Here is a 27,543-nt window from a genome sequence, read left to right on the forward strand (position 1 = left end):
CAGAGATGAGAAATAATGTTTTATTCAAATCCCACTTTTTCATATTTCCTCTAAATTCTGCCTGAAAACCTAATAGTTGCTTCTTTACTTCCATGCTCTTCTAGCTGCTTACAATAAAATAGAAAAAGAATTTTTCCATGGCCTGGAAATGCCCCAGCCATATCCACAAGTTTATTAATTACCCTTTCTATTTCCACATGACTAGAGATGATGGTGTTTCCAAAAGTTGTGCTACTAGATAATAAAGATCTATTTCTTCAACCTTCAATACTAGTTTCCTCTCTGTACTTTATTACCTACTGATGGTTTTCTTAAAGCCCTTTCAGCTTGCACCCACTACGTGGTCCCAAAGCCAAAGAGAAACATTTTAGGTTTCTGTTACAAAAGCTCCCCATTTCCAGATACCAAATTATTTTACAAAAGCAAAATTGAGTAGTTTAAAACATAACAATTTTATTAAATCTCATAATTTTGTTAAATTTTAACACCAAACAGCTTGGCAATTCTGCTACATGTATCAACTGAGTCATTTAGTAGTATTAACTTCATAGGTAGGTTTATGTAGAAGGTCTGAGATGGCTTCATTAAAATCCTAGTCCTTGGCCAGGGGTAGCTGAGGTTTTTTTCCGCTCCATGTAGTCTCAGAATTTCCCCTTGTGGTCTTTCCAGCAGGGTGATCATACTTTGTACATGGCAACCTGAGACTCCCAGAGAGAACATTCCAAGAAACAGGACATGAAAGTTTCCAGGATTGTAAGGCCTGGGCTTAGAAAAGGCTACCACTAATTTTTACTGGGCAAGGCAGAGAGCCTGTCTTGATCTGCCTCTTAATGAAATAAAGGCCAGTGAACTTGTGACTATCTTTAGTCTACCACAAGTCCCTTCTAAGAATTACCCAGGAAGGTATCCACTCAAGTATCAATTATTCCAAAGATGCATTGAAAAATAACTAATGGGCATTTGGGTTTGGAATTTTAATTTTTAGTTCCAGCTCTGCCATTTACTTGTCTCTTTTTCCTTTTTCCTTTTTTTTTTTTTTTTTTTTTAAAGACGGGGTCTCGCCAGGCATGGTGGCTCACGCCTATAATCCCATCACTTTGGGAGGCTCAGTCAGACAGATCACGTGAGGTCAGGATTCAAGACCAGCCTGACCAACATGGTGAAACCCCGTCTCTACTAAAAATAGAAAAATTAGCCGGGCTTGGTGGCGGGTGCCTATAATCCCAGCTATTCAGGAGACTGCGGCAGGAGTGTCACTTGAACCTGGAGGGCGGAGGTTACAGTGAGCCGAGGTCATGCCACTGTACTCCAGCCTGGGCAACAAATCTAGACTCTGTCTCAAAAAAAAAAAAAAAAAAAAAAAGGACGGGGCCTCACTCTGTCACCCAGGCTGGAAATGCTGTGGCAAGATCATAGCTCACTGCAGCCTCAAACTCCCAGACTCATGTGATCCTTCCTCCTCAGCCTCCTGAGTAGCTGGGACTATAGGAATGTGCTATCACGCCTGGCTAATTTTTTAAATTTTTTTGTAGAACGGGGTCTCATTATGTTGCCCTGGTCTCAAACTCCTGGCCTCAAGCGATTTTCCTGCCTCAGCCTTCCAAAACACTGGGATTACAGATGGTAGGCAATTGCGCCTGGCCTGTTTTCAGTGGACTTCTTGGTGGTACAAATGTTTTTAATTTGATGAGGTTCAACCTAATTTTCGATTTTCTCTTTTATCATTTGTGCTTTTTACATGTCTCGAAATCTTTGGCTTAACCTAAGATCATTTAGATATACTTTGTTTTTTCTTCTAAGAATTTTTTAGTGTATACTTTTATATTTAGATCTGTGATCCACTAAGTTAATTTTTGTGGGTGGTGTGAGATAGGAGTCCAAATTCATTCTTGTGTATTTGGATATTCAGTTTTCCCAGCTCTATTTGTTGACCTACCCCAACCCACCTTTAAACTTTTATTATGGAAGTATTAGAATATATATAGAAGTAGGCTAGACATGGTGGCTCATGCTGGTAATCCCAGCACTTGGGGAGGCCAAGACAGGCAGATCATTTGAGCTTGGGAGTTTGAGACTAGACTGGGCAACCTGGCAAAACCCTGTTTCTACCAAAAATACAAAAGTTAAGTGGGTGTGGTGGTGTGTGCCTGTAGTCCCAGCTACTTGGGAAGCTGGTCTTCCTTTTTTCCTTTCTTTTTTTAAAACTGTAAAAATAAAATAAAGAAAAATAAGGGATTTTGCCATGTTGGCCAAGCTGGTATCAAACTCCTGGCCTCAAGTGATCCACCCACCTCGGCTTCCTGAAGTGCTGGGATTACAGGCACGAGCCACAGCGCCGGCCCGGACTTTGTCTTTAAAAAAAAAAAAAGAATATATACAACATATACAGAAGTAGACAAAGTAGTAAAATAGTCTCTGCATACATATTATCTAGCTTTGGTTGTCAACTTCTTACCAGTCTTGTTTCATTTGTCTCAATTTATTTTATTTTTTGAGAAAGTGTCTTGCTCTGTTGCCTAGGCTGGAGTGCTGTGGCGCGATCTTGGCTCACCACAGCCTCTGCCTCCTGAGTAGCTGGGATCACAGGCGTGTGCCACCACATCCAGCTTTTTTTTTTGTATTTTTAGTACAGACAGGGTTTTACTGTGTTGGCTAGGCTGGTTTTGAACTCCTGGCCTTCTGTGATCCACCTGCCTTTCCAAAGTGCTGTGATTATAGGCGTAGGCATGAGCTTCTGTGCCCAACCTCAATTTATTTTTGAATCATCGCTTGCTCTATAAACTCAGAGTTTCTTAGGTTGGGTCTGTGACTTTTGAATCTAGGGTCTTTATCTTTTTCTGGTATTACATTACTTGGGCTAGAACACATACCTCAGTAGCATGTGTAGGAAGTGAACTTTTTAGTCCTTGATTTCAGGAATGTCCGTTCTATATTCACACTGTTACACGTTGCTATACAGGAAATTCTAGTTTGAAATTCATTAGCCCTCAGAGTTGAAAGGCATTTTACCATTGTTTTCAAACATCTCATTTCACTTTTAAGAAGTCTGATACAGTCCAATTTTTTGGGTAACCTGTTTTTTTTGGGAGGGTGCCTTTCTGAAAGCTTGTAGGATTTTCTGTGTCTTGTGTACTTAAAATTTCAGTAATGTTTCTTGCTGTGGATCTTTTTAATTTTTTTGATACTTGCTGCCTCTTTTATTTTATTTTATTTTTTATTTTTTTTGAGATGGAGTCTTGTTCTGTCACCAGGCTGGAGTGCAGTGGAGGGATCTCGGCTCACTGCAACCTCTGCCTCCTGGCTTTAAGCGATTCTTATGCCCCAGCCTCCCGAGTAGCTGGGATTACAGACGTGCACCACCATGCCCAGCTAATTTTTTAATTTTTAGTAGAGACAGGGTTTTTGCTGTATTGGCCAGGCTGGTCTCGAACTCCTGATCTCATGTGATCTGCCCACCTAGGCCTCCCAAAGTGCTGAGATTACAGGCGTGAGCCACCACGGCTGACCAATGACCTGCAGTTTTAAAAGGAAATATTTTGGTATTATTTTATTGAATAACACTTGAGGACCCTCTTTCCACCTACTGCCCCCCCCCCACCAAGTTCCTGCATAAATCTCAAAAAAAAAAAATACCAGAAACATTTTCTTTCAAACCAGCTGAGTTCTAGGAGTCATATTCTCATAAAAATAGACCAGAAATTGATAACATTATTATCTTCAAAGGAAGAGTTACTGATGTATAGCTGACAGAAGTTAGGGGGAGACTTACTTTTTATTTTATACCTCTTTGTAACTTTTCAGTTTATATCATGTGCATAAATTTTTTTGTTCAAAAATATAAATTGTATAACATTGTACAATGATAATGCCTTGAATTACATAATATTTATTTAAAGTTTTGGTGTCATTGATGTAGCTCATTGTATTTTAGGGTGGCAGACATGATCATTAATAGCTATAAAATCTCATTGTCACCTCTTGTCTACATTTCTGAATCTTTTTGCAAATGGGTCTCCATATCTGTAAAACTACAGTTTTTATTTTCAACGGTAAATGAATGAAAAATTAGGCTTTCGTCTAAGTGTTAGGTCTCAGCATAGTTCCCAAAAGCCCGTATTAAGTTGCATGGTTGCTCCTAGGTTCTATAGGAAACCTACAATCATTAAGAGATCAGTAAAATAGCCACTCCATGCTATTTCTTAAGACCTTGGTAAGATGTGTGCTGTGACATGCACAGTTGTGGCATGTCATAGCTACTCAGTTGGCTTAGGCAGAAGGATCACTTGAGCCCAGGAGTTGGAGGCCAGTCGGGGCAACATAGGTTTTTTTTTTTTATGAAGAACCCTGCTTCTTAAACACATAAATTCAGCAGACATAATAAAAGTGAATGAAAAATGGTGCTGGGAGTCTGTTGGGGAAGTTCTTGGATGGCATCTGTAGAGGGTGGGATTGATTGCTAGCTAGTAGTTAGGGTCTTAAGCAGATATAAGTAATGTGGCATCATCTTGTTTGTGCTCTTGAGTTGGCAGGAAGCATTCATCATCAGTCTTGTGGCAAAGGAGTGATAGTCTTCCAGAGTACCTTTCTGTTTAGTACTGTATTTATTTTTCCAGCTGTGGACCTGGACCTGGAATTACAGGTCAAATATTGTTTTCCCCTTTGTTTCCACACATGAGGTCAGCTCACCAAAGAGAAGGGAGAGGCTTTGTATAAGAGTGTCAGGTGCTGTCCTCAGCAGCCTGCCTGCCCACCCAACCCTAGAAAAGTTTTAGGGAGGAAAGGATAGTGAGAGGACAGACCGAGTGCCAGGATGGGGTGGTAGGTGGCAAAGTACCTCCTGTCCTCATCTTTGGCCCATCAGGGTCCTGGTTTGCCCTCTCCTTCTTAATAGCCCTTTTGAAGGTAGTAGTTTACCACATGAGGCATTTCCTTTAATCTTTTAAGGGTTGATTTATCTCTATAAGGACCAGAAATTCAGAGACAGTTATTTTAGATTGTACGTTACAAAGGAGACATATAGGGTACCATTGTAAATTATATAATCTCTACTTTGAATATTGTCAGCATTTTCTTAATGTTCTTTAAGCAAATGTTTACCTAAATAGCTTGAATGATCTTTTACCCTTAGCACCTGGCTGCAGTGGAAGAAAGAAAGATCAAGTCCCTGGTAGCTCTCTTGGTTGAGACACAAATGAAGAAACTAGAGATCAAACTTCGACATTTTGAAGAGCTGGAAACTATCATGGACAGGGAGAAAGAAGCTGTAAGTATTTGGAATTTTATAGTGGTTTTTTCACAATTAAACCTTGGTCACTTTTCACAAAACACAAGTTAGATAAAATAAATGGTAGCCTGTTCTCTTGGTCTCCATGGCTAACTTCTGTCCTTTTTTCTGTTTGATTTGCCGTTTCAAAAGGATTATTAGCCAGTGATGTTAAATAAAAGGCACTCTGTTAACTCTCTAAAGCGAATTATCTAAATCTCAGCTTCTTGTACATGCTGGCTGTGAAGATACATGATGATATTAAATTCTTCCCTCTACAAAACTTAGATCTTAGAGTTATTTCATTACTTACTTGTTACCAATAAAGTAGAAACTGTATAACTCTATTATCTGATTCAGGGATTTTCTTTTTTTTTTTTTTTAAAGTTTTAATTTTTATTTTAGATTCAGAGGTACTTGTGCAGGTTTGTTACATGGATATATTGTATGATGCTTAGGTTTAGGCTTCTATTAAAGCTGTCACCCAGATAGTTAACATAGTACCCAATATGTAGCTTTTCAATCTTTCACCCTTTTCTCCTCTTCCCCTTTTGGAGTCACCAGTGTCTGTTGTTTCCATCCTTATGTCTGTGTATATACAGTGTTTAGCTCTCACTTAAAACTGAGAACATGCGGCATTTTTTGCTTCCAAGTTAATTCACTTAGAATAATGGCCTCCAGCTGCATCTATGGTGGTGCAAGGGACATAATTTCATTTTTTTTATGGCTGTGTAGTATTTCATATTGTATATGTACCACATTTTCTTTATCCAGTCCACTGTTGATGGGCACCTAGTTTGATTTCACATCTTCGCTATTGCAAATGGAGCTGCAATAAACATGCATGTGCAGGTGCATTTTTGGTAGAACAATTTATTTTATTTTCTTTTTCTTTTTTTTTGAGACGGAGTCTCACCCTGTTGCCCGGCTGGAGTGCAGTGGCACAGTCTCAGCTCACTGCAACCTCTGCCTCCCTGGTTCAAGCGATTCCCCTGCCTCAGCCTCCCGAGTAGCTGGGACTACAGGCACGCGCCACCACGCCCAGCTAATTTTTGTGTTTTTAGTAGAGACGGGGTTTCACCATGTTGGCCAGGATGGTCTCTATCTCTTGACCTCATGATCTGCCCACCTCAGCCTCCCCAAGGGCTGGGATTACAGGCATGAGCCACCATGCCCGGCCGAACAATTTATTTTCTTTTGGGTATATACCCAGTAATGGGATTACTGGGTGGAATATTAGTTATATTTTTGTTTCTTTGAGAAACCTCCAAACTGCTTTCCACAGGGGCTGAACTAATGTACAGTCTCATCAGCAGTTATATAAGTTTTCAGAGATTTTCTTGATTCCCTGACTTCTTCAAAATAAATACTAGAGAGGAGAACTTAATCTCATCTTGAGTTAGGAACCTAGTTTTCTGTTATCCTCCCTCAGATCCATCCTTGGGCTTTCTCACACTTCTCTTCCCTCACCTATACTGAATGGTAGCTGGAAGTAGGCCCATCCTGAATCTTGTACGTAGCATTCCCTGGAGCAGAAACTTTGGACATAAGGTCATGGGCCAAACAGGACCAAGAGAATTATGAAAAGGACCAAAGTGAGAGTGGAAGTCATAAAAAGTAAGAAATTTAGAAGCAGAGAAACATTTGGTTATCTTGGGAGAAGTTCTGGAGAAAAAGAGATTAAGCTCTTAGTGAAAAAAAAAAAAAAAAAAATTTATTTATTTTTATTTTTATTTTTTTTTGAAACAGAGTCTTACTCTGTCACCCAGGCTGGAGTGCAGTGGCATGATCTTGGCTCACCACAACCTCTGCCTCCCAGGTTCAAGCAATTCTCCTGTCTCAGCCTCCCAAGTAGCTGGGATTACAGGCGCGCGCCACCACGCCCAGCTAATTTTTTGTTTTTTAGTAGAGATGGTTTCACTGTGTTGCCCGGGCTGGTCTCGAACTCCTGAGCTCAGGTAATCTGCCTGCCTCAGCCTCCCAAAGTGCTAGGATTACAGGCGTGAGCCACCGCACCTGGCCAAAAATAAATTTTTGTAATGAGTTGACTAGAGAAAGAATTAGTGACTCCCTAAGCATGGGCCAAATTTGAGCCTTTAGTTAGGACTTTGTCCCTCTGACTATTTTGACTTTTTTATCTACATAAGAGATTCTGACTCCAAATGGTAGAACTTTAAAAAGAAATTATTCGAGAATACTGAACATTTTAGGATTTACATTTGCCTGAGTATCTTCTTGCATTATTTAAAGTGTTTCTTAGTGGCCAGTCCGAGCAAGTCCTCTGTTGAACTCCTCATGAGTAGCCCAGTACCTGTCACCATAGCCCATGTCCATTTTGTCCTAAGACCAGCTGGCCCCAAAAGTAGGAAGAGGCTGCTTCAGTAGCTCTCCTACCCCAACTCTATACCACCCCACCCTCAGTTCCCTGATTAGGAAGGAGCCTAGTCAGGGACTTACTGTGCTTCTCACTCCATACTCTACATCTGTCATTGAGCTTCTGTCTCTGTAAGCATCTCTCACACCATTGACCGTCTCCTGCCCCCGGAGCTCATGAGACCCTGGTTTCATCTCTGTCACCCTCTGTGTATGCTGGACCAAATGCAGGCTTCTTCACAGCCTTACTGTCTTTGCCACCTGTTGTGCATCCTGCTTCTCTGGCCAAGAAGGCCCTTTGCCCCACTTTTTGGCTACCTCCTGCATTCCTCAGCTGTGGGTGGCATGGCCTTCACATTTACTGCTGTGGCAGCCTCACAGAGCACTTAATTGCACTGTAATCACCAGTTCATGGGTTCGCATTTCTGTACCAGAGTATATACTTTTTGAGGGCAGGGACTTAATCAGATGTCTTTGTTAACACAGAAGTAGCACATCACAGGCCCTTACTTAAATGAGTGTGTGTCAGCATTGTTGCCGTAGTTGGGAAAGTGGAAAGGATAATCCACCCTTAGAGACTTAGTTTAATGAGGGAAACAGTCAACAAATAAGGACAATACAGTATGTTTGTATAGTACAGCAGTTGTACAGATGCTGCTATAGGAACAGAAAGGAGGAATCCCCAGGAGATGGGGAGAGGGAGAAGTTATCAGAGAAAACGTCCAACAGGTGGAGCTTTAGGGAATGAGTCTTTGTGTTTATCTTTCTCTAATAAGCTTTCCTTTTGACATTTTACAGATTTTCTTAGAGGGCCTGGAGTAATAGGGGGCTATAATATAGCAGAGTGGATTATTGGCATATGCAGGATTCAAATGATGATTGGGTAGATCCCACTGGCAGTAAGACGTCTTGCTGTCATTTGCAAAGCATAACTGATCCATTAGCCTTGAATATTGAGTCAACCCTGAGCACTTACAGAATATATCTAGTTTGGCAAGGAGCTCTTTCCTCAGCACTAAGTTGCTTTCTCTTCAAAGAATGAACCTGCAGGTCCCCCGGTTTTTTAAATCTTCTGTTGGACCTGTTGTCTGTCCCCTAAGAAGAGCAGAGTTCGCATCCCCTTTCCGTTTTTGTCCATTGGCCCCCAGACACCAAGGGGCAGTGTATAACCGCACCACTTCTCTCAGCCCTGCAGAAGTTTCCTTGTGTGGTGTATATTTTTTAAATAACTACTTAAATTATATAACTTCACTATTTTTTCTCTTTTGACTTTTTTCTGGGGGGACAGGGCTCACTCTGTTGCCCAGGCTGGAGTGCAGTGGTGCAGTCATAGCTCACTGCAGCCACAAACCCTTGGGGCTCAAGTGATCCTCCCTCCTCAGCCTCCCAGGCAGCTGGGACTACAGGCATGAGACACTGTGCCCAGCTAATTTTTTTTTTTTTTTAAATATTGACAGGATCTTGCCATGTTGCCCAGGCTGGTCTCAAACTCCTTGCCTCAAGCCATCCTCCCACCTTCTCCTCTCAAGGGGTTTGGATTACAGGCATGAGCTGCTGTGTCCAGCTTTTTGACTTTTAAAAAATGTTACTTTCTTATCAGATCACACACAATATTTCATAAATATTTTCTGAATAAAACAACACAGCTGAAAATGTTGGGAAAATACCCTCTGGACTCCATCCCAGTATACAACGCTGCTCTGCTTGAATTCTTCCATGGTAGACTGTTATTTTCTTAATCAGCATTTGGTGTCAGCTGTTTGTGGCAGGAAAATTCTTTGTATGAGACAGTCCCTACCCCTACTGAATGAATGTCAGTAATCCAACTGTATTAGTTATAAATTGCCATGGTTTCTGAGTAAGTGATTCAAAAAAGTAAGAGTATGAAAAAGCACACAAAATGGGAGCTATAATGTTCTTTATAATGTAAACATGCGAGTCACATCCCTTCTGCCACATCCTGTTGGTCACAGACCAACTCTGGATCTGGGGTAGCTGAATAGTTTCAGTGGGGATGGTGTAAATATTAGAAAGCAGGATCATTGGCAACCAGCTTGGAGACCTGTTCTCAGACCAACCAAAATGGGTCATTTGAACTTCAAAATGCCACCTGCTCATTTTGTGTATAATTAAGACATAACCTCTTTCTCACTTTAGCACTAGCATCCTATCCTTCCCTGTGGGAAGCAAAGCTATGAATGTTTTTCTACTGACGATTTCCACACAGAATTCTTGTGAAAATTGAGAGAAGTATGGCATATGCCTGGCACAGTGTCTAGCACATACATAGTAAGTGTTTGGTAAATATATGCCTCCCATTATGCAAACCAGTAATCAACAAATATGTACAAAATTCTTAAGATTCATAAGCCATTGTTGGCTTTGTGAGCATTTATTGGGTCAGTTACTATGCCAAAGCACTTTAAATGGATTTACTCACTTTATTTCCCAGCAAACTATGTGAGGAAGCCATAAGCAAGAAAATAATGTTTGCCTTGAATCCCCTTATTCAAGAATCCAGCAGTGATGTTGGATGACAACATAAGCCACTTCTTTGTTAGCCCTTCTTACATTCCAGACTGGAGCTTGAACCTGGTAGGTTGTATACCTCAGATCACATGGGTCAGAAATGACAGAGCCAGATCTCAAACCTGTTTGTTCAGCTCTCTGTATTTATCTAGTTCTTCACAATTTATAAAGAAATGAGCTTTTGCTATTTCATTTTAACCTAGGGACTCTGAGATATATATGCTTCTGTCATCCTTCTATTATGAATCAATAAAGTTGATACTCCAGACAGTGAATAGATCGGCTAGGAGTAGAGGCACCCAACTCTCCACCTCCCACACTGCCTCAGTTCATTTTAGAGTGCACTCTTGCTCATCTTAACCTAGTAAGCAGTAGCTTTAGGATAACGTTTTTTTAAATGGAACGTTTGGTTTTGTTTAAATAGCAAAAGGTTTCAGAAATTAAGACTCAAAATCAAATATAAAGCTTTTTTTTTTTTTTTCCTCTAATGACTTAAAGCCAGATGTTCTTTTTAGTCTTAAGTAATTGTAACTAAATGTAATCATATAAAAATTTCAGGACCAGGCATGGTGGCTCATGCCTGTAATCCCAGCACTTTGGGAGGCCAAGGCGGGAGGATCACCTGAAGTCAGGGGATCGAGACCAGCCTGGCCAACGTGGTGAAACCCTGTCTCTACTAAAAATACAAAAATTAGGTGGGCGTGGTGGTGGGCACCTGTAATTCCAGCTATTCGGGAGGCTGAAGCAGGAGAATCACTTGAACCCAGGAGGCAGAGGTTTCAGTGAGCCGTGATCGCGCCATTGCACTCTAGGCTGGGCAGTAAGAGCAAAACTCTGTCTTAAAAAAGAAAAGAAAAGAAATCGTGTACCTTCAGAAAAGAGGGACTATTAGGGAACTCGGAACTGTGAGAAACCCAGACCCTGTACTTAAGGAAGTTAAAGGATGGATGAGACATTGACTCAAAGAAACCAAATACTATGAGATGATGGGGCTATGAAAATTCAGAGAAAGGGGAGGTCATGGTCAGCTCAGATTATCAAGGTAAGATTCCTGGAGGAGGAGGATTGATAATGATTTGTAAGAAAGGCCCAGCTCTTGAAATATGAAAAGAATGATTGCTTAGGAGACTGGAGAGTCAGCCTGCCTTGATAGTTTTTGTGGTAGATAAAATGATTTATTTGTTCATATGCCAAATACTCACTGAGCATCTGTCCTCCAGGCATACAGCTACTGAGGATACAGTGGTAGATAAAACCCAACAAAGATCTCTGCCTTGGTGGATCTCAAATAATTAGAAACCATGAGTGAATTAAGGAAGTTATATAAGTAATAAGATATTATGCTGCATATATATAGGTATACATACAAGCTTTGTGTGTATGTTATGGGCTGAGTCGGGGGGAGATTAGGAGTGGCAGGGAAGGGATTTCTGTTTTGAGTGGTGTCATCAGATTAGGACTTATTGAGAAACTGACAGTTGATGGGCAAGCACTTCCAGGTGCTGGAAACAGCCAGTGCAGAGGCCCTGAGGCAGGAGTATGACTTGTTCAGAAACAAGGGAGTAGGTGGGTGGGCTGGAGCATAAATGAGTCAAGGGAGTTAGGAGCATAAAGTCAAAGAGATCATGGTGACCAGATCACAGAAATCCTTGAAAGCCGTCCAGAGGCCTTTTTGCTTTACTCTGAAATGTGGAATAATTGCGGGACCTTGAGTTGAGGACTGAAGTGATCTTCCTTACAGTTTATCAGGGATCACTCTGTCTACTATGTTAGAGAGAGTAAATTATAAGGCAGCAAGGTCAGAATCAGGGAGACTTGGTGTGGAGGCTGTTAGGTTAGTGCATGTGAGATATGGTGGCTTGGACCAGGGTGTCAGCCATGGAAGTGAAGAGAAATGGTGAAGTTCTAGATGGAATTTGAAGATAGAGATAATGGGCTATCCTCACAAATAGTAAGTTTAGAAAAGTTTGTTATATTTTATGACAAACTAAGGAAGAAAGAACAGCAAAAAAGAATTTCATAGTGTCCCAGGGTAATTATATTTAACTTTGTTTTCTGTGTAGTTGTAGTAATTCATCTCTGTCCTGCCTGTCATACAATTGAATCTATTGTTCAACATTTGCTATTACATTAAAGATAGTTTTATTTGAGATTAGAAAGCCATACCCAGTAGCAGGTTCAGTTCTGAAGCAGAAAGACATGTGGCCTCATGAAGCAAGCACACTGCAACAAAGATAAAATGACCAGTCACAATAATGATGCAGGCTCCCTTTTTGGATTTCTGCTACCAGAAGTACACATGGAAGTAGCAAAATGCAATTATATTGTTTTCTTTTACCTCACGTATGAAAAGGGATGGATATGTCTGTTTTGGATTTGGGGTTTTTTCAGTGAATTTCTCATCACTGATACAAAGCATTGAAAAGGAAGGTGTGATTATTTACTTTAGCTCTGAGGCTTCAAGTCTCAGCTGATATTTCAGTCCTTGGCATTATAGATAGATTTTTGTGGCCCTCACTGTCTTTTACTCTTTCCCACCCCCCTCCCTACTTTATGCAAATAGAAGGGAGAAGAGCTTTGTGTGAACTTCAGCTGCACTTGCAGCTGTGTCTGCGTTTGGTGTCTTGGTGTTGAAAAGTGCTCTGTTGTGTTAGATTTCGCTTGGATACGGCTGCTTTATACATACACAGTGAAGAGGAAGAGGAAGGCAGGTTTTTTGAAAGCAGGGGAAGTGGGGGCTCAGGATGTGTCTTCAGAGCAGGGCCATAGGCAGCCTTGTATGAAAAACTGGGTTCACTGGAGCCTATTTTTTTGTTATTGAAAAATATGTATGTGATATTTTAAATTTTCGAATCATAAATAAAAAGTTCTGGCCAGGCGCGGTGGCTCATGCCTGTGCACTTTAGGAGGCCGAGGCAGGCGGATCACTTGAGGTCAGGAGTTCAAGACCAGTCTGGCCAACATGGTGAAACCCCATCTCTGCTAAAAATACAAAAATTAGCTGGGTGTGGTAGTGGGCACCTGTAATGCCAGCTACTTGGGAGGCTGAGGGAGGAGAATTGCTTGAACCCGGAAGGCGGCCACTGCACTCTAGCCTGGGCGACGGAGCGAGACTCCGACTCAAAAAAAAAAAAAGGCGGGGGGGAAAGGTTCTCCTACTCCCAGTTTCATTTCTATGGATGATCACTGTTAATAGTTCGTATCTTTCAGAACATTTTAAATGTGTTTATACATGATCACAAAGTCATTTTTATATACTTGGATTATCTTATAAATATTTTTATTGCAACTTGTTTTTTCCCCCATTCAGGTTATCTTATGTAACTGAACATCAAAAAGAATGCCTTGATGACCATCCTTACACATGCATACGTACAATATTCTAGGACAGATTTCCAGATGCCTAATCACTGGGTCATTGGTTAAGTGCATTTAAAGTATGACCAGTACTGGCAATTTTCTCTCAGAAATTCCTAGTTAATACTCTCTGATTGCCACAAAAGTGAATGTAGTCTTCAACTTGATTTAATAAAAATAAGGTGTCTAGAACAAGAAAAGTAATTTTATTTGCATGATGAGGCCAGTACATGCTGGCAAGCTCTGCTGCATCTGCCACAGAGCAGAGATGGCCCTCATGGAGCCAACTGGTAGCCTGTTATTTGGGCATTGCTTTCTACTCATAGGACGTGTTTAGCCCCACATTAGAACTTTTGGTTTAAACTGGGTTCTCTTTCAGGTTTATGTATGTGTTTAATCACTTATTCTTTCTAATTCTTCTAATTACGTTTTTTAAATTACCTTCTAAGTTTTAAAATGACAGCTGAAACTCAGAAAACAAAGAGGATAATACAGGCTAGCTCATGTTGTAGGCAAGGAAAATTGGGCAAATTTTTCTTCCCAGCTTGGCCCTCTCATCCTCTTATTAGTAGATTCTTTTTTTCTTTCCAAGGTTAATACCTTGATACTAAGGGAAGCCCTCAAAGAAAGGCTAGTTTGGTTAAAAACAGAACCCAAAATTCAGCTAGGTAATGCAGAGATCAAAATTTCCTTTTAGAGTCACTGCTCCCTCCAGTAGCAGTTCAGCTCCCTTATAAAGCATATCTTGACCTAAATTCCATAGTTCTTACATAACAGTAGGACTACAGCCAAGCTGTTCAGACCAGTAGTCACTCAACAAAAACATAGATAAGAGGATGTTTTCTGGCCACCTCTTAAGCAAATTCAGAGTCCTAAATTCCTAGAAAGAATGATTAGAAGAAAGCAAAACCAAGAATCCGTAGCCAGAATATTTAGATTTCCCACCCCACCATTTACAATCATTTTGCCTCTTTCTTACTAATCTGATTAGTCTTCCTGCAGAACTGGACTTCCAGAAGATTCTCTTGCTGTTTACATCTTACATCTCCCTTCTCATCATGCACACAGGAAACTGAACCACGCCAGGCTTTACCCTTTTCAGATCACCTTTCCCAGAAAATGAAGAGCCCACCCTAGACTATTAGGACCATGGTAGAACCCTGTCTTGCTTGATCCTGGTAACCCTCAACCTCTCTCAAAATGTTTTGTTTCAGAAGATCTCCCTCTCCATAAGGAAAGTCTACAAGCCAGTTACCAAAATCCAGGACATAAGCTATACCATTTACGCTCTTTATTTGTTCTCCTCTTCGCCTGCTCATGCATCTTTTCTTCATACTGTGTTCATGGCCTGTCTTCCCACACCCCATCTGTCCATGGAAATACCCTAGTTGCTACTCCTATAACCAGTGATGCTTCTCACTCAATTTCACAGGGATTTTCCCCAATCAGCCCTGTGCCAAAGGCCCAGATTTTTAGGCTAATTCTCATGCTTATTCCATCTAGTTTTTGCAAGTAATAGTGTATAGTGTTTATCCACAGAACTTGCTGCCCCCAAAAGCAAAAATGTTATACTTCCCTAACCTATTAAATGCCTCAGAATAGTGCTATTGGACAGAAATATGTGAGCCATACATATAACTAAAATTTTCTAGTAGCCAAATTAAAAACAGGTGAAATGATGTTTTACATAATCCAATATATGTAAAACCTACATATATACATTGTTTCTATATGTAATTTATGTGAACAATTTTTCATATTAAGTCTTCAAATTTTACTGTGCATCACCGACAGCACATCTCATTTCATGTTAGCCACACTTCAAGTGCTCAGTAGCTGTGTGTGGCTTATAACTTCTGTATTGGACAACACAGCACTAGAAAATAATTCCCAGTGACTCAGATTTTTCTATGAAAATGATGGGATGGAGACATTATTGAAAAGAAGTGGGTTTATTAACCCTCCTTATGCTTATGATTTTTATACTACCAGAGATCTGGATTTTCATTTTCCTGCATGTTCAGGTTGATTTTCTTTATCATCCCTGAATTAAATTAATTTAGGATAGGCTTCATTCTCTGAACTAAACATGTAATATTGTATTTCTGTTTATTCTCATTTGGGTGCCAGAAAGATTATCTTGAATATTGAAATGCTTGTAGTCGTTAAACTAAGATTCATGCAAATTTTTTTATAGGCAACTAAAATATTCCATGAATGTGTCACCAAGTATAATTTTGGGTACTTGAAAGCTAAGATTTGCAGTGGCACTGCCAAAGTTCCACATAGAGAAATGCATATCTTTGCAGCTAAGGCCACGTCAACTCATGCAGAGTAATTTAACTCTGGTGTTATGTTCTAAAATAGACGATAACCAAAAGAGTATCACATCCAAAAGAGAGCACATCGGAAAGTTGGGTGAACTTGAAATGTTAACATCTGAGGAACTATTACAAGGACAAGAGAGGCTCGTTTTACCTGGGGAAGACTCAGACAGCCATAGAAAGTATTTTTAGATATCTAGTCGGGCGCGGTGGCTCACGCTTGTAATCCCAGCACTTTGGGAGGCCGAGGCGGGCGGATCACGAGGTCAGGAGATCGAGACCACGGTGAAACCCCGTCTCTACTAAAAATACAAAAAAATTAGCCGGGCGTGGTGGCGGGCACCTGTAGTCCCAGCTACTCGGAGAGGCTGAGGCAGGAGAATGGCGTGAACCCGGGAGGCGGAGCTTGCAGTGAGTCGAGATTGAGCCACTGCACTCCAGCCTGGGTGAAAAAGCGAGACTCCGTCTCAAAAAAAAATAAATAAATAAAATAAATAAATAGATACCTAAAGGCCTGCCAAACATAGAGGGGATTACATGTGTCCAAGTGAGCCCAAAGAGCAGTAGCCCTACTGCGGGAAGATTACAAGGAAAGACTTAGACTCAACATGGAAAAGACTTTGACCATGGTAACAGATGTCCAAATGGAAATATGCTACTCAAGAAATAATGCCTTTGTTCTCACTGTAGAAGGTGCAGGAAGTGAGGTGGTGATGTCAGTGTGATGGGATAGAGGGAATTCAGGCATTATGTAGTTGTCCTTTGTGTTATCCAATCCTGAAAGCCTCTTCTGTCGTCATTTCTCTTCCACTTCTTTTACTTACAGCTAGAACAACAGAGGCAGCAGTTGCTTACTGAACGCCAAAACTTCCACATGGAACAGCTGAAGTATGCTGAATTACGAGCACGACAGCAAATGGAACAGCAGCAGCATGGCCAGAACCCTCAACAGGCACACCAGCACTCAGGAGGACCTGGCCTGGCCCCACTTGGAGCAGCAGGTCACCCTGGCATGATGCCTCATCAACAGCCCCCTCCCTACCCTCTGATGCACCACCAGATGCCACCACCTCATCCACCCCAGCCAGGTAAGAGGAAGGACCTGCTCTTGGAAAAAGCTTACGGTCACTACAGAGGCACAGAGCATCATTAGGGCCAACCACACAGTTGGTGTTTTCTGATGAAGACTGCTCAAAATTTTCATTGTCATCTAGAAAATTGTAGGCATGTGAGATTTACGGTTATCGCCACATGAAGCCTTCCATGTTCTTTTTCTCTTGGTATGATGCCTTTTTGTTGAGTAGGTCGGCCTCTGAATGGACAGTAATATCTCAGAGTTCATTCAGAATTTATCTTTGGATTGTTGATACTTTTAAAAAAATAGACATTTTCAAAGATAAACACACACAACACAGCAAACTCCCATGACCTGGTTTCAACAACCATCATCTTTCTGCCACTTTTACTTTTTGTTACGGAAATCTTCAACCATAGATAAATTAGAGAGAATAGTATGATAATCCCCCATGTACCTATTGGACAGCTTCAAAATTATCAACATTTTTGAGTCTGTTTTTATCTTTTCCTCCTCACTTTGGGAAATGAGATAGACTTCAAATATATCTGTAACCAGTGGGAGTCAATTTTTTTTTTTTTTTTTTTGAGACGGAGTCTTGCTCTGTCGCCCAGGCTGGAGTGCAGTGGCGCGTCTTGGCTCACTGCAAGCTCCGCCTCCCGGGTTCACGCCATTCTCCTGCCTCAGCCTCCCGAGTAGCTGGGACTACAGGCTCACACCACCACACCTGGCTAATTTTTTTGTATTTTTAGTAGAGACAGGGTTTCACCGTGTTCGCCAGGATGGTCTCGATCTCCTGACCTCGTGATCTGCCCGCCTCAGCCTCCCAAAGTGCTGGGATTATAGGCGTGAGCCACCATGCCTGGCCGGGAGTCTTATTCTTTACATAACTATCATCACCATCCAACAAAAGTAACCATAATTCCTAATATCATTCGTTAAATATCTTTTGAGTGCTTAGTTTGTTTGAATCAGTATTCAGTTAAGATTCACACATTTGTTGACATGTCTCTTAAAAATCTATGTGATAATTCACCTTCCTTTTTTTGTGCCATTTATGTGTTGAAGAAACCAGGGTTTTTCCACAGTGTAGCTGTGCCTGATTATACACCAAAGGTGCATAGTGTCATGTCATATGTCCTTCTAACCCCCACACACAAACACATTTCCTATAAACCAGACGATTGCTCAGGTTCAAATTCACACTTTTTTTTTTTCTTTTTTTTTTTTTTTTTTAAAGACCCTGTCTCGCTCTGTTTCCTGGGCTGGAGTGCAGTGACATGGTCATGGCTCACTGCAGCCTCAACCTCCCAGGCTCAATCAATCCTCCCATCTCAGCCTCCTGACTAGCTGTGACTACAGGCACATGCCACCACACCTGGCTAATTTTTGGTTTTGTTTTTATAAAGATAGGGTTTCGCCTTGTAGCCCAGGCTGATCTTGAACTTCTGGGCTCAAGCAATCCTCGCGCCTTGACCTTCCAAAGTGCTGGGATTACAGGCATGACCTCTACCACACCCAGACAAGATTCACTTATGAGGTCAGGCATTCTTGTAATGTCAGTTTTTCTTTTTGTGATAATTAAGATTGATGAATAGTTCTGGTGTTGTCAGTCGGATTCATTCATTATAAAAATCCCTATTCGACTAAATTGTTTTAGAATTGAGCGTTCAGAATTGCTTCTTAAATTAGCTATTTTAGGCCGAGCGCAATGGTTCATGCCTGTAATTCCAGCACTTTGGGAGGCCGAGGCGGGCGGATCACCTGAGGTCAGGAGTTCGAGACCAGCTTGGCCAAAATGGCAAAACCCCCTGTCTACTGAAAATACAAAAATTAGCCAGGTGTAATGGTACACATCTGCAGTCCCAGCTACTCAGGAGGCTGAGGCACGGGTATTGCTTGAACCTAGGAGGCGGAGGTTGCAGTGAGCCAAGATTGCGCCATTGCACTCCAGCCTGGGTGACAGAGCGAGACTGTGTCTCAATTAGTTACCCTGAAAATCAGTTCTTATAGGAAAGCCTGGATAAATGCTTCATATTTTCCCTCTATTGGTTATCTGTATAATGAGTTGCTGCCCCCCAGTAACCAAAGGTGACCAGCGAAGGGTTTTTTGTGTATATTTTTAATATTATAAAATTATAAATTTTTAAATATTTTGTGTGTTTCAGTCTATCATAGATACTATTTGTGTTTCTTATTGCTTCTTAAAAGAGGTTGGGTCTTGCTGAGTTGCCCAGACTGGACCCAAATTCCTGGGCTCAAGCAATCCCCCTGCCACAGCTTCTGAAGTAGCTGGATTATAGGCACGTTCCACTCTGCCTGGCTTTTTTTGATGCTACAATTATCCCACATTTGTAGCTTGTTTCGAGTTGGCTATTATTTACTAAATTTTAACTACTTTGAAAGTTGAACTCATAGTTCCTTCAAGCTTAACTGCCAGCATCATTAAAACCTAGGATGTACTTTTAATTCCATTTCAACCCCCAAACCCCACATTCCTTCTCTTCTTAGAGGGCAATATGTATGGGTGTGTGCTGTGTATTATGTTAGTCTAATGAAAGTCATCTTGTAAGATTTTTATAGTTTGCTTATCCACAGTAATATACCAAGTGCTTAGAGCCAAAGTTTGTGCTTTTGGGGATGGGATGCAAATTCTCTGGCCAAGTCATGGTATTATCAACACACTTATTCACAACCCAAAATATATTTGAGGCTGTAGTTTTAGTAGTTTTTGTTGGCTTTACCGAAAAACAGGGCTAAGTTTACTTTGGGAAGCTTTCGTTTACACACACTCACAGGATTAATTTGCAATCATGAGATTTACTACCATCATCAGACTTGCCACTCTAAATGACATTTGTGGAGGTAGCCTTAGAAGTTTACCCTGCTCACAACAACAAGATGCATTCTTTCTCACTCTTATTCTCTGTCTACTTGAGTGGATCTTAAATTCTCTGTATGGAATCTGATTTTCTCCAGCGTTAAACTTTCAAAAGATACAAATGCTTAACAGAGTGCACATCTCAAAGTAATTTTTCAAAAACAATAGTTATTTAAAAATTAAATTACTAGGCCAGGCTTGGTGGCTCACACCATTAATCCCAGCACTTTGGGAGGCCAAAGCTTGAGGATCGCTTGAACCCAGGAGTTTGAGACCAACCTGGGCAATATAGAGAGAAGCTGTCTCTACAAAAAAAAAAAAAAAAAAAAAAAAATAGCCAGGTGTGGTGGCACATACCTGTAGTCCTAGCTACTCAGGAGGCTGAGGCTGGAGGATCACTTGAGCCCAGGGGTTTGAGATTGCAAGTGAGCTGTGATTGTGACACTGCACCATTACACTCCAGCATGGGCAACAGAGTGAGACCCTGTCTCTGAAAAAATAAATAAATAAATAAAAATTCAGTTTCTAAAATACTAGGATAAACTTTTAAGAGGAAGTTTACTGTAGCTACTTGATATTTGGCTCTTGATGGTGCTAAAGCATCATATTCACATTAACTGCTCACAGAACATCTAAGGAGCACTAGCATCTGCATTTACTTTGTAAAAGATGGGCAGAGAGGTGCATCTACTTCCTTCCCTAAATGAGATTTTGGTGATAATAGGTGTTTGTATGCCATGCCCCTCACCCACATTGTTTCACTTATTTCTCATTCTCACCTTACAGTTGAAGAACTGATGCATGGCAAGGCCGCATAGCTTTGCTGCATGGTAGAGCCAGGATTCACACTGAGCTCCATCTGATTCCAAAGTGAGGCCAGTGCCACAGTGCTGCCTCCCGTGACAGAAGACTAAGGGGATTTACAGCAGATTCAGATACAGCTATTCTAGTGAAGCAGTTCCAGCAAACTAGAGTTCATAAAAATAGTCTTTGGAAGAGAAATAGGTCATTTTAATCTTTTTACTTTTTCACAAAAATAGACTTTTCTAAAGTGAATTTGTAAAGAAAAGAATTATTGAGTGCAGTGCATGATGAGAGGTTTTTTTTTTTATTTTTAGTCTGACAAGATAGTCTCATGATTTTTTATTGAAATAAAATGTACATTTTGGATAATGCACAATCATAAATATTCAGCTGAGTTTTTTTTTTATTTCCTTTATACTTGCAGAATTGATGAGTTTTAACAGAGAATATTCATGTATAACCAACACACAGAGGCCCTCATCATACTCAGTCGCCTTCCCTTCCAAGGATAACAACTGTCCTGACTTCTAGCACCATAGACTAGTTGGGCTGGTTGAATGTTATCTGAATGTAACCACAATGATACTTATTATGTCTGGCTGCTTTCCTTGTTTTGTTTTGTTTTGTTTGAGACAGAAAGGGCCTTACTCTGTCACCCGGGCTAGAGTGCAGTGACATTATCAGGGCTCACTGCAGCCTCAACCTGCCAGGCTCAAGCCATCCTCTCACCTCAGCCTCTTGAGTAGCTGGGACCGCAAGTGCACACCACGACACCCCACTGCTTTTTAAATTTTTTTGTAGAGACATGGGCTCACTATATTGCCCAGGCTGGTCTTGAACTCCTGGGCTCAAGCAGTCCTCCCACCTCTGCCTCCCAAAGTGTTGGGATTATAAGCATGAGCCACCATGCCCGGCCACGTCTGGCCTCTTCCACTCAACACTGTATATCTGAGATGTATCCACATTGTTGTTAGTGGTTGTACATTTGTTCCTTCTGTTTGCTATACAGTGTTCTGTGGCTGTACTATTTGTCTGTTGTTTTGGACATTTGACTGATTTCTGGATTTTAGTTATTATGAATAGTTTGTGCTGTTGTGAAATACACGAGCACATCTTTTGATAAGACATATATGTACATTTCTGTTGTATATATCCCTAAGGTGTAGAATTGAGTATTTATGAACCTAAGAGTGGATCATAGGATATGCATATGTTCAGATTAATAGATACTGCCAAACTTTTTGCAAAGTGGTGGTGCCTGTTTACACTCTAGCAGTATGTGAGAGTTCCAGCAATTCAAGATAATAATTTTTCCAAATTACCCCTTTTGTTGGGTTGCTTTGGAGTTTGAATATAAAATCAAGTCTGTTAAAGAGTAAAATTAAGAGCAACAGCACATTAGGCTGGGCGTGGTGGCTTAGGCCTGTAATCCCAACACTTTGGGAAGCCAAGGCAGGTGGATCACTTGAGGCCAGGAATTCAAGACCAATATCTGGCCAACACGGCAAAACCCTATCTCTACTAAAAATAGAAAAATTAGCTGGGTATGGTGGCACACACCTGTAATTCCAGCTACTCAGGAGGCCGAGGCACGGGAATTGCTTGAACCCAGGAGGCAGAGGTTGCAGTGAGCCGAGGTCATGCCACTGCACTCCAGCCTGGGCAACAGGGTGAGAGATCCTATCTCAAAAACAAACAAACAAACAAAAAAAACAGTGAATTAAACCCACTATTCCACTATTTTAAAGTTACCAGTTCAGAAAAAGCTGGTTCTAACACGTAGGTCTGATAGACCATATTCTAAAGGTCAGCTAAAAAGGACTTTCAAACCAAGGCAAGTAAGATTGTCCGTAACATTTTGGGGCCAGAATGGCTTTAGTCTCTTGAGTTGCCACAAGGTAAGGTAAGAACTATGAGCAGGTCCTTCCAACTCATGACTCCTAAGTTCCAGAAAAATTAACAGGCCACAGCTTACATTGGGAGCTGAAGATTATCTGGGTCAGTTGGCTGTCTTTGGTATTTGGCTAGACTTTATGATATATGATGGGAATTATCAGCTTCTGGGTGCCAGTAAGGTTGGGGAAGTGCTGAGAGGAGGGACTAGGCAGATTTATTACCAAGTGGTTAATTTTTCATCTCTTTGGCCTCTGTATAAGTATGCAGATAAGTTACATGTAATTTTTCTCTACAAAACTCTCCATCAGTTAGTGGTAGAGCCTGTTAAAGTAGCAGCTTGGTATTATGAATCTGCTAGGCTCTTAAACACTTATGGACTTCTAGGTATGAGTGTAGCTGGTATGAGGCGGCACCTGTACATACCCCATTTAGTTTGTACCAATACCTCTCTAAGTTCTTCAGCCCCTCTGCCCTGTCCCCTACCTTTGATTCATCAAATGCTTATAATTTTTGTTTAGAGACTACTGTGTGCATGCCTCTATTGCTCTTCCTTGGCTCTTATTATTTGGTCCTATTCCTAACTCACCTGATAACTCCAACTTTTGGTAGATTTTGATCCTATCTCTTATAGTGTCCCAATTTGGTTTCTTCCTACCAAACAAAAAGGCACGGGAAGTATCTGTAGTAGAATGTTTCTGGTATCCAGTTGGCAAATGGAAACTGAAGGTTGGCCCCACCTGTTCTTAGACCACCTTTAGGTTTTGTTGATCTTAATGAAATACACAGCACTGCATTTCATTCCTTTTCTTTTAAACTATAAAATTGTATCGAATGATGCCTACATTAAGATTCTCCCTATAAGACTGCCATTCCAGAAGGCAAAAGGTGAATAGTCATAATAGGAACCAGTTCTTATTAAGCACATGTGTGGTATTCCCTTGACCACACCCTGGGCCATGGTATCTGTTAATATGAAAGCACATGGGGAACCACAGAGGAGAATGGCCTAGGTGGTGGCTGCTGTTTGCTGAGGTGTGCTGCTTACTCGAGCAGAAGGGCACCTCTGACTGCTTGGGATTCCTTTTTTTTTTTTTTTTGAGCAGAGTTTTGCTCTTGTCACTCAGGCTGGAGTGCAATTTTGAAGTCTCGGCTCACCGCAACCTCTGCCTCCCAAGTTAAAGCAATTCTCCTGCCTCAGCCTCCTGAGTAGCTGGGATTACAGGCACCTGCCACCATGCCCAGCTAATTTTTTTATTTTTGGTAGAGACAGGGTTTCACCATGTTGAGCAGGCTGGTCTTGAGCTCTTGACCTCAGGTGATCCACCCACCTCAGCCTGCCAAAGTGCTGGGATTACAGGTGTGAGCCACTGCACCCGGCGGGATCTCCTTTAAGTTGAGATGGTCAGGACTGTAGGAACATTAGCACATGTTTAAAGGAAGATTACCTATCATTAAGTTAGAAGGAAATGACAGAAATCTAATATATAATTACAGTGGTAAGCTCTGCTCTCCATAGGCATGGATGTATTTTAGTAGAGACAAGGTCTCACTATGTTGCTCAGGTTAGTCTCAAATTCTTGAGCTCAAGTGATCCTATCCCTTGGCCTCCCAAAGTGCTGGGACTATAGGAGTGAGCCACTAGGCCTAGCCCGTCCTAGGCATTTGTAATAAATGAGGCACTCTTGAATATTCCTGCCTCATGGATCTTACAGTCAGCTGCCTGCATTGGAGAAGCCTTTGTGTGTACTCTATGTGTGAAAGCAGAGAGAAAGAACATGTTTGATTTAAATATTTTCATTGTTTCCTCATTATTAATGGTGTAAGAATTTTTGGAAGTGCCTAGAAAATCAGAATAGAATTGGTCTGATTTGATGAGAACTCAGACATAATACAGTGATATTCTAATGATAAAGCTAGAATGGGCTGGAAATGATGGCTCACGCCTGTAATCCCAGCACTTTGGGAGGCCAAGGCAGGCAGATTGCTTGAGCTCAGGAGTTCGAGACCAACATGGCGAAACACTGTCTCTACAAAAATAAAAAAAATTGCCTGGTGTGGTGGTGTGTGCCTGTGGTCCCAGCTACTTGGGAGGCTGAGGCAGAAGGATCACTTGAGCCCAGGAGGTCAAGGCTTGCATTTAGCCAAGATTGTGCCACCGCACTCCAGCCTGGGCGATAGAGCAAGACTCTGTCTTTTTAAAAAAACTGGAACTCTTTTTTGAGACAGGGTTTTGCTGTGTCGCCCAGCCTGGAGTATAGTGGTGCAGTCATGGCCCACTGCAGCCTCGAATTCCTGGGCTCAAGCAATCCTCTCACCTCAGCCACCTGAGTAGCTGGGACTACAGGCATGTGCCACCACACCCAGCTACACTTGGCTTTTTAAGCCCCTCAGACCTACTTACACAACCCTACCTCATGAGAAATAAAGCTCAGGAAAGGATTACAACTAACCATCACTTTCTAACCCACCCCTGGACTCAACCCCACACCGAAAAAGAAAAGCAATAGTCTGGCCAGGCGTGGTGGCTCATGCCTGTAATCCTAGCACTTTGGGAAGCCGAGGTGGGTGGATCACCTGAGGTCAGGAGTTCGGGACCAGCCTGGGCAACATGGCGAAACCCCATCTCTACTAAAAGTACAAAAATTAGCCAGGCGTGGTGGCAGGCACCTGTAATCCCAGCTACTCAGGAGGCTGAGGCAGGAGAATCGCTTGAACCCAGGAGGCAGAGGTTGCAGTGAGCCGAGATCACACCACTGCAGCACTCCAGCCTGGGCGACAAGAGTAAGACTCCATCTCAAGAAAAAAAGAAAAAAGCAGTAGCCCATCACATCAGCCAAGATTTTATTATCTGCGGTGCCTTTGGTCCTACTTACATCATGTGATAACAAGTCTGCCATGCTACTTTCCGGAGTAGCAGGTTACCCTCACAAAGAGAACAGTGAGGGCCCAGTCTTCAACAAAGAGAGTCTGTCACAGGCACTCCCAGGAAGCTGCTATGGGGAAGGCACAGTCTCTGAGGAGCCTGGGCTTCCCCTCACTTGGCCCTGATTTTGTTATTTCCGTTCTCCAGGGGACTCAGCCAGAGGATGTGCTATAGACAGTTAGAAATGGATTGATGAAATATGCTCAAGACTGGAAGTTCACAGGTTCCCTCTCCTAGATTCACTTTCTTTTCCTACCCTCCTTTCCCAACCCAAAGTATAAAATTAAGGTCCTTTACTAATATTCCATTAAGTGTCATGAGTGTAATGCTTTAGTAAAAGATGTAATAAACCTGAGAGAGAATGAGGGATTTTTCTACTAGTTAAACCTAATTTTAGCAAACCTTTTAATTTTTCAGGCTTCAGATGCCTGCTGTTTAAAAAAAAAGAAAAAAGAAGAAAAAAGCTTGTATGTAGGTCAGACTCCCACCATTCTAAGCTTTGATACTGCTGTTTTGATGCCGTGTCTCTCTCTCTCGCACGTGCTCTCTCTCTCTCTCTCTCTCATTTTCTTCCTCTCCCTGTCTGCTGGGAAAAAATACCTGATTTTTTTTAATGGAGAAGACATACACCTTTTACTTTGTTTGCTAAGGCCTGTTCCTATGCATTTCAGATTTGTGTGGGCCAGATCTCTTAATGTTAGTAAGAATTAATGGAAATGCAGACACTGTTGTTCATTTAAAAGTGGTGAGACCTATATCAGACACCACAAAAACCATAAAGATGTTTAGATTTCTTAAGGACAAGGGTTGCTTTATGCGAAATTGATTTTGTCTTCTCCTGAGTCTTCTTAAATTCTACCTTATTTCAGATTTCATCCTTGGAAGTTACCTTTTCTAAGGGGAAAGTTACTCCTTAGAAAGGAAGGTGGGGTAAAGGAAAAGAGAATGGACCTCAGGGTCAGAGAGACCTGGATTTGAATCTCAGCTCAGTCTGTTGTTCATTGTGACTTTGCGCCAAATTACATAGCTTCTCTGAGGCTTAGTTTCCTTCTCAAAACTAGGCCCTTACCATCATCTTCCTAACAACCTGGAGGCTTCAAAGAGATAACTGTCACATCACCTGGCACGGTCAACCCTTACTCAGCCTTATTCTTACATCTTTTCCTGTCTTTTCTCTAAGCCCACTGCCCCAGGTACACCAGTGCTGAGTTGCATAGCGTCTGACAGAAGGAACCTCTGGATGGCAAAGGGACATCATTCACTCTTAGAGTACCTCTTGCTTTCCTGAGAGATGTTTGTTTTTGCAAGGTGCCATAAGCAGAAGTAAATTGCTTTTCCTCTAGATCATCATTTGTGCTGCCAAGCAGCCATTGTCCTCTCATACTCAGAACACTTATATCCCAGTGGCTTTATGACCTTGTTTGTGACAATAGGATAAAGAATCTTTTTCACAAGCCTTTAGAATTTATAATAAATGAAAAGAAAGGTTTTTTAGCTGTTGGGCTAGCAGCCTTGGAAAACCCTAAAGCTGCCCTATTCCAGCTTGTATTCATAAAGATGTAGGGTAATAGGTAAATGGGCCACTGCCACTGAGCAGATAGCTTTGGAAATAGTACTACTGGGCCTAAGAGCAAGAGCCTGCAGGCATTTCTCAGTGCATGATAGGTAGACATCACTTCATGGGTGTTTGTCAATCAGCCAATGATGCTCCTCTTTGCCAAATTGTTTCTTGAATAGTTGATTTCTCTGCTGGAACATATACTCTGAATTGCTGGTTCAGAAAGTAATTTCTGTCTGGAGCTAAGCATGGGGCAAATAATGGATCAATCAGTTTGGTGACACCAGGGTTTGCATCACATCGTCTCTGAGCACCTGTTGGACCCCTCTCCCGTAGACCTTGATTGTCAGGGGTGCAAGCACCATCTCTAGAATCAGAGTACCTATATCAGATCTGGGCTCCCTCATTTACATGCTTTATGACACTGGGCAAGCTACTTAATCTTTGGGTCCTCCCCTTTCTTCTACAGGGATAATAGTGCCTGGTTTATAGTGTTGTTATGGGGATTGAATGAGTTAACATTTATAAAACTCTTAAGTACAGTGCCTAAGGCATAGCAC

At 41.5% G+C, this 27,543-nt stretch overlaps 1 protein-coding gene across 3 annotated transcripts in view; it reads left to right on the plus strand.

Moving 5' to 3' along the window:
* The window catches only part of SMARCC1 (SWI/SNF related, matrix associated, actin dependent regulator of chromatin subfamily c member 1), a 198,928-nt gene that overhangs the window by 157,859 nt on the left and 13,526 nt on the right, over window positions 1–27,543 (plus strand). For all 3 annotated transcript variants that reach the window (XM_030811904.1, XM_030811906.1, XM_030811905.1), the window contains exons 25-26: window positions 5,129–5,263; window positions 16,673–16,934. In XM_030811904.1, the coding sequence (XP_030667764.1) occupies window positions 5,129–5,263; window positions 16,673–16,934 (397 nt within the window). The remainder of the gene's footprint in view (window positions 1–5,128; window positions 5,264–16,672; window positions 16,935–27,543) is intronic.

The sequence above is a fragment of the Nomascus leucogenys genome, chromosome 4 (genome assembly GCF_006542625.1).
Source record: "Nomascus leucogenys isolate Asia chromosome 4, Asia_NLE_v1, whole genome shotgun sequence".
In the NCBI taxonomy this organism is placed as follows: domain Eukaryota; kingdom Metazoa; phylum Chordata; class Mammalia; order Primates; family Hylobatidae; genus Nomascus; species Nomascus leucogenys.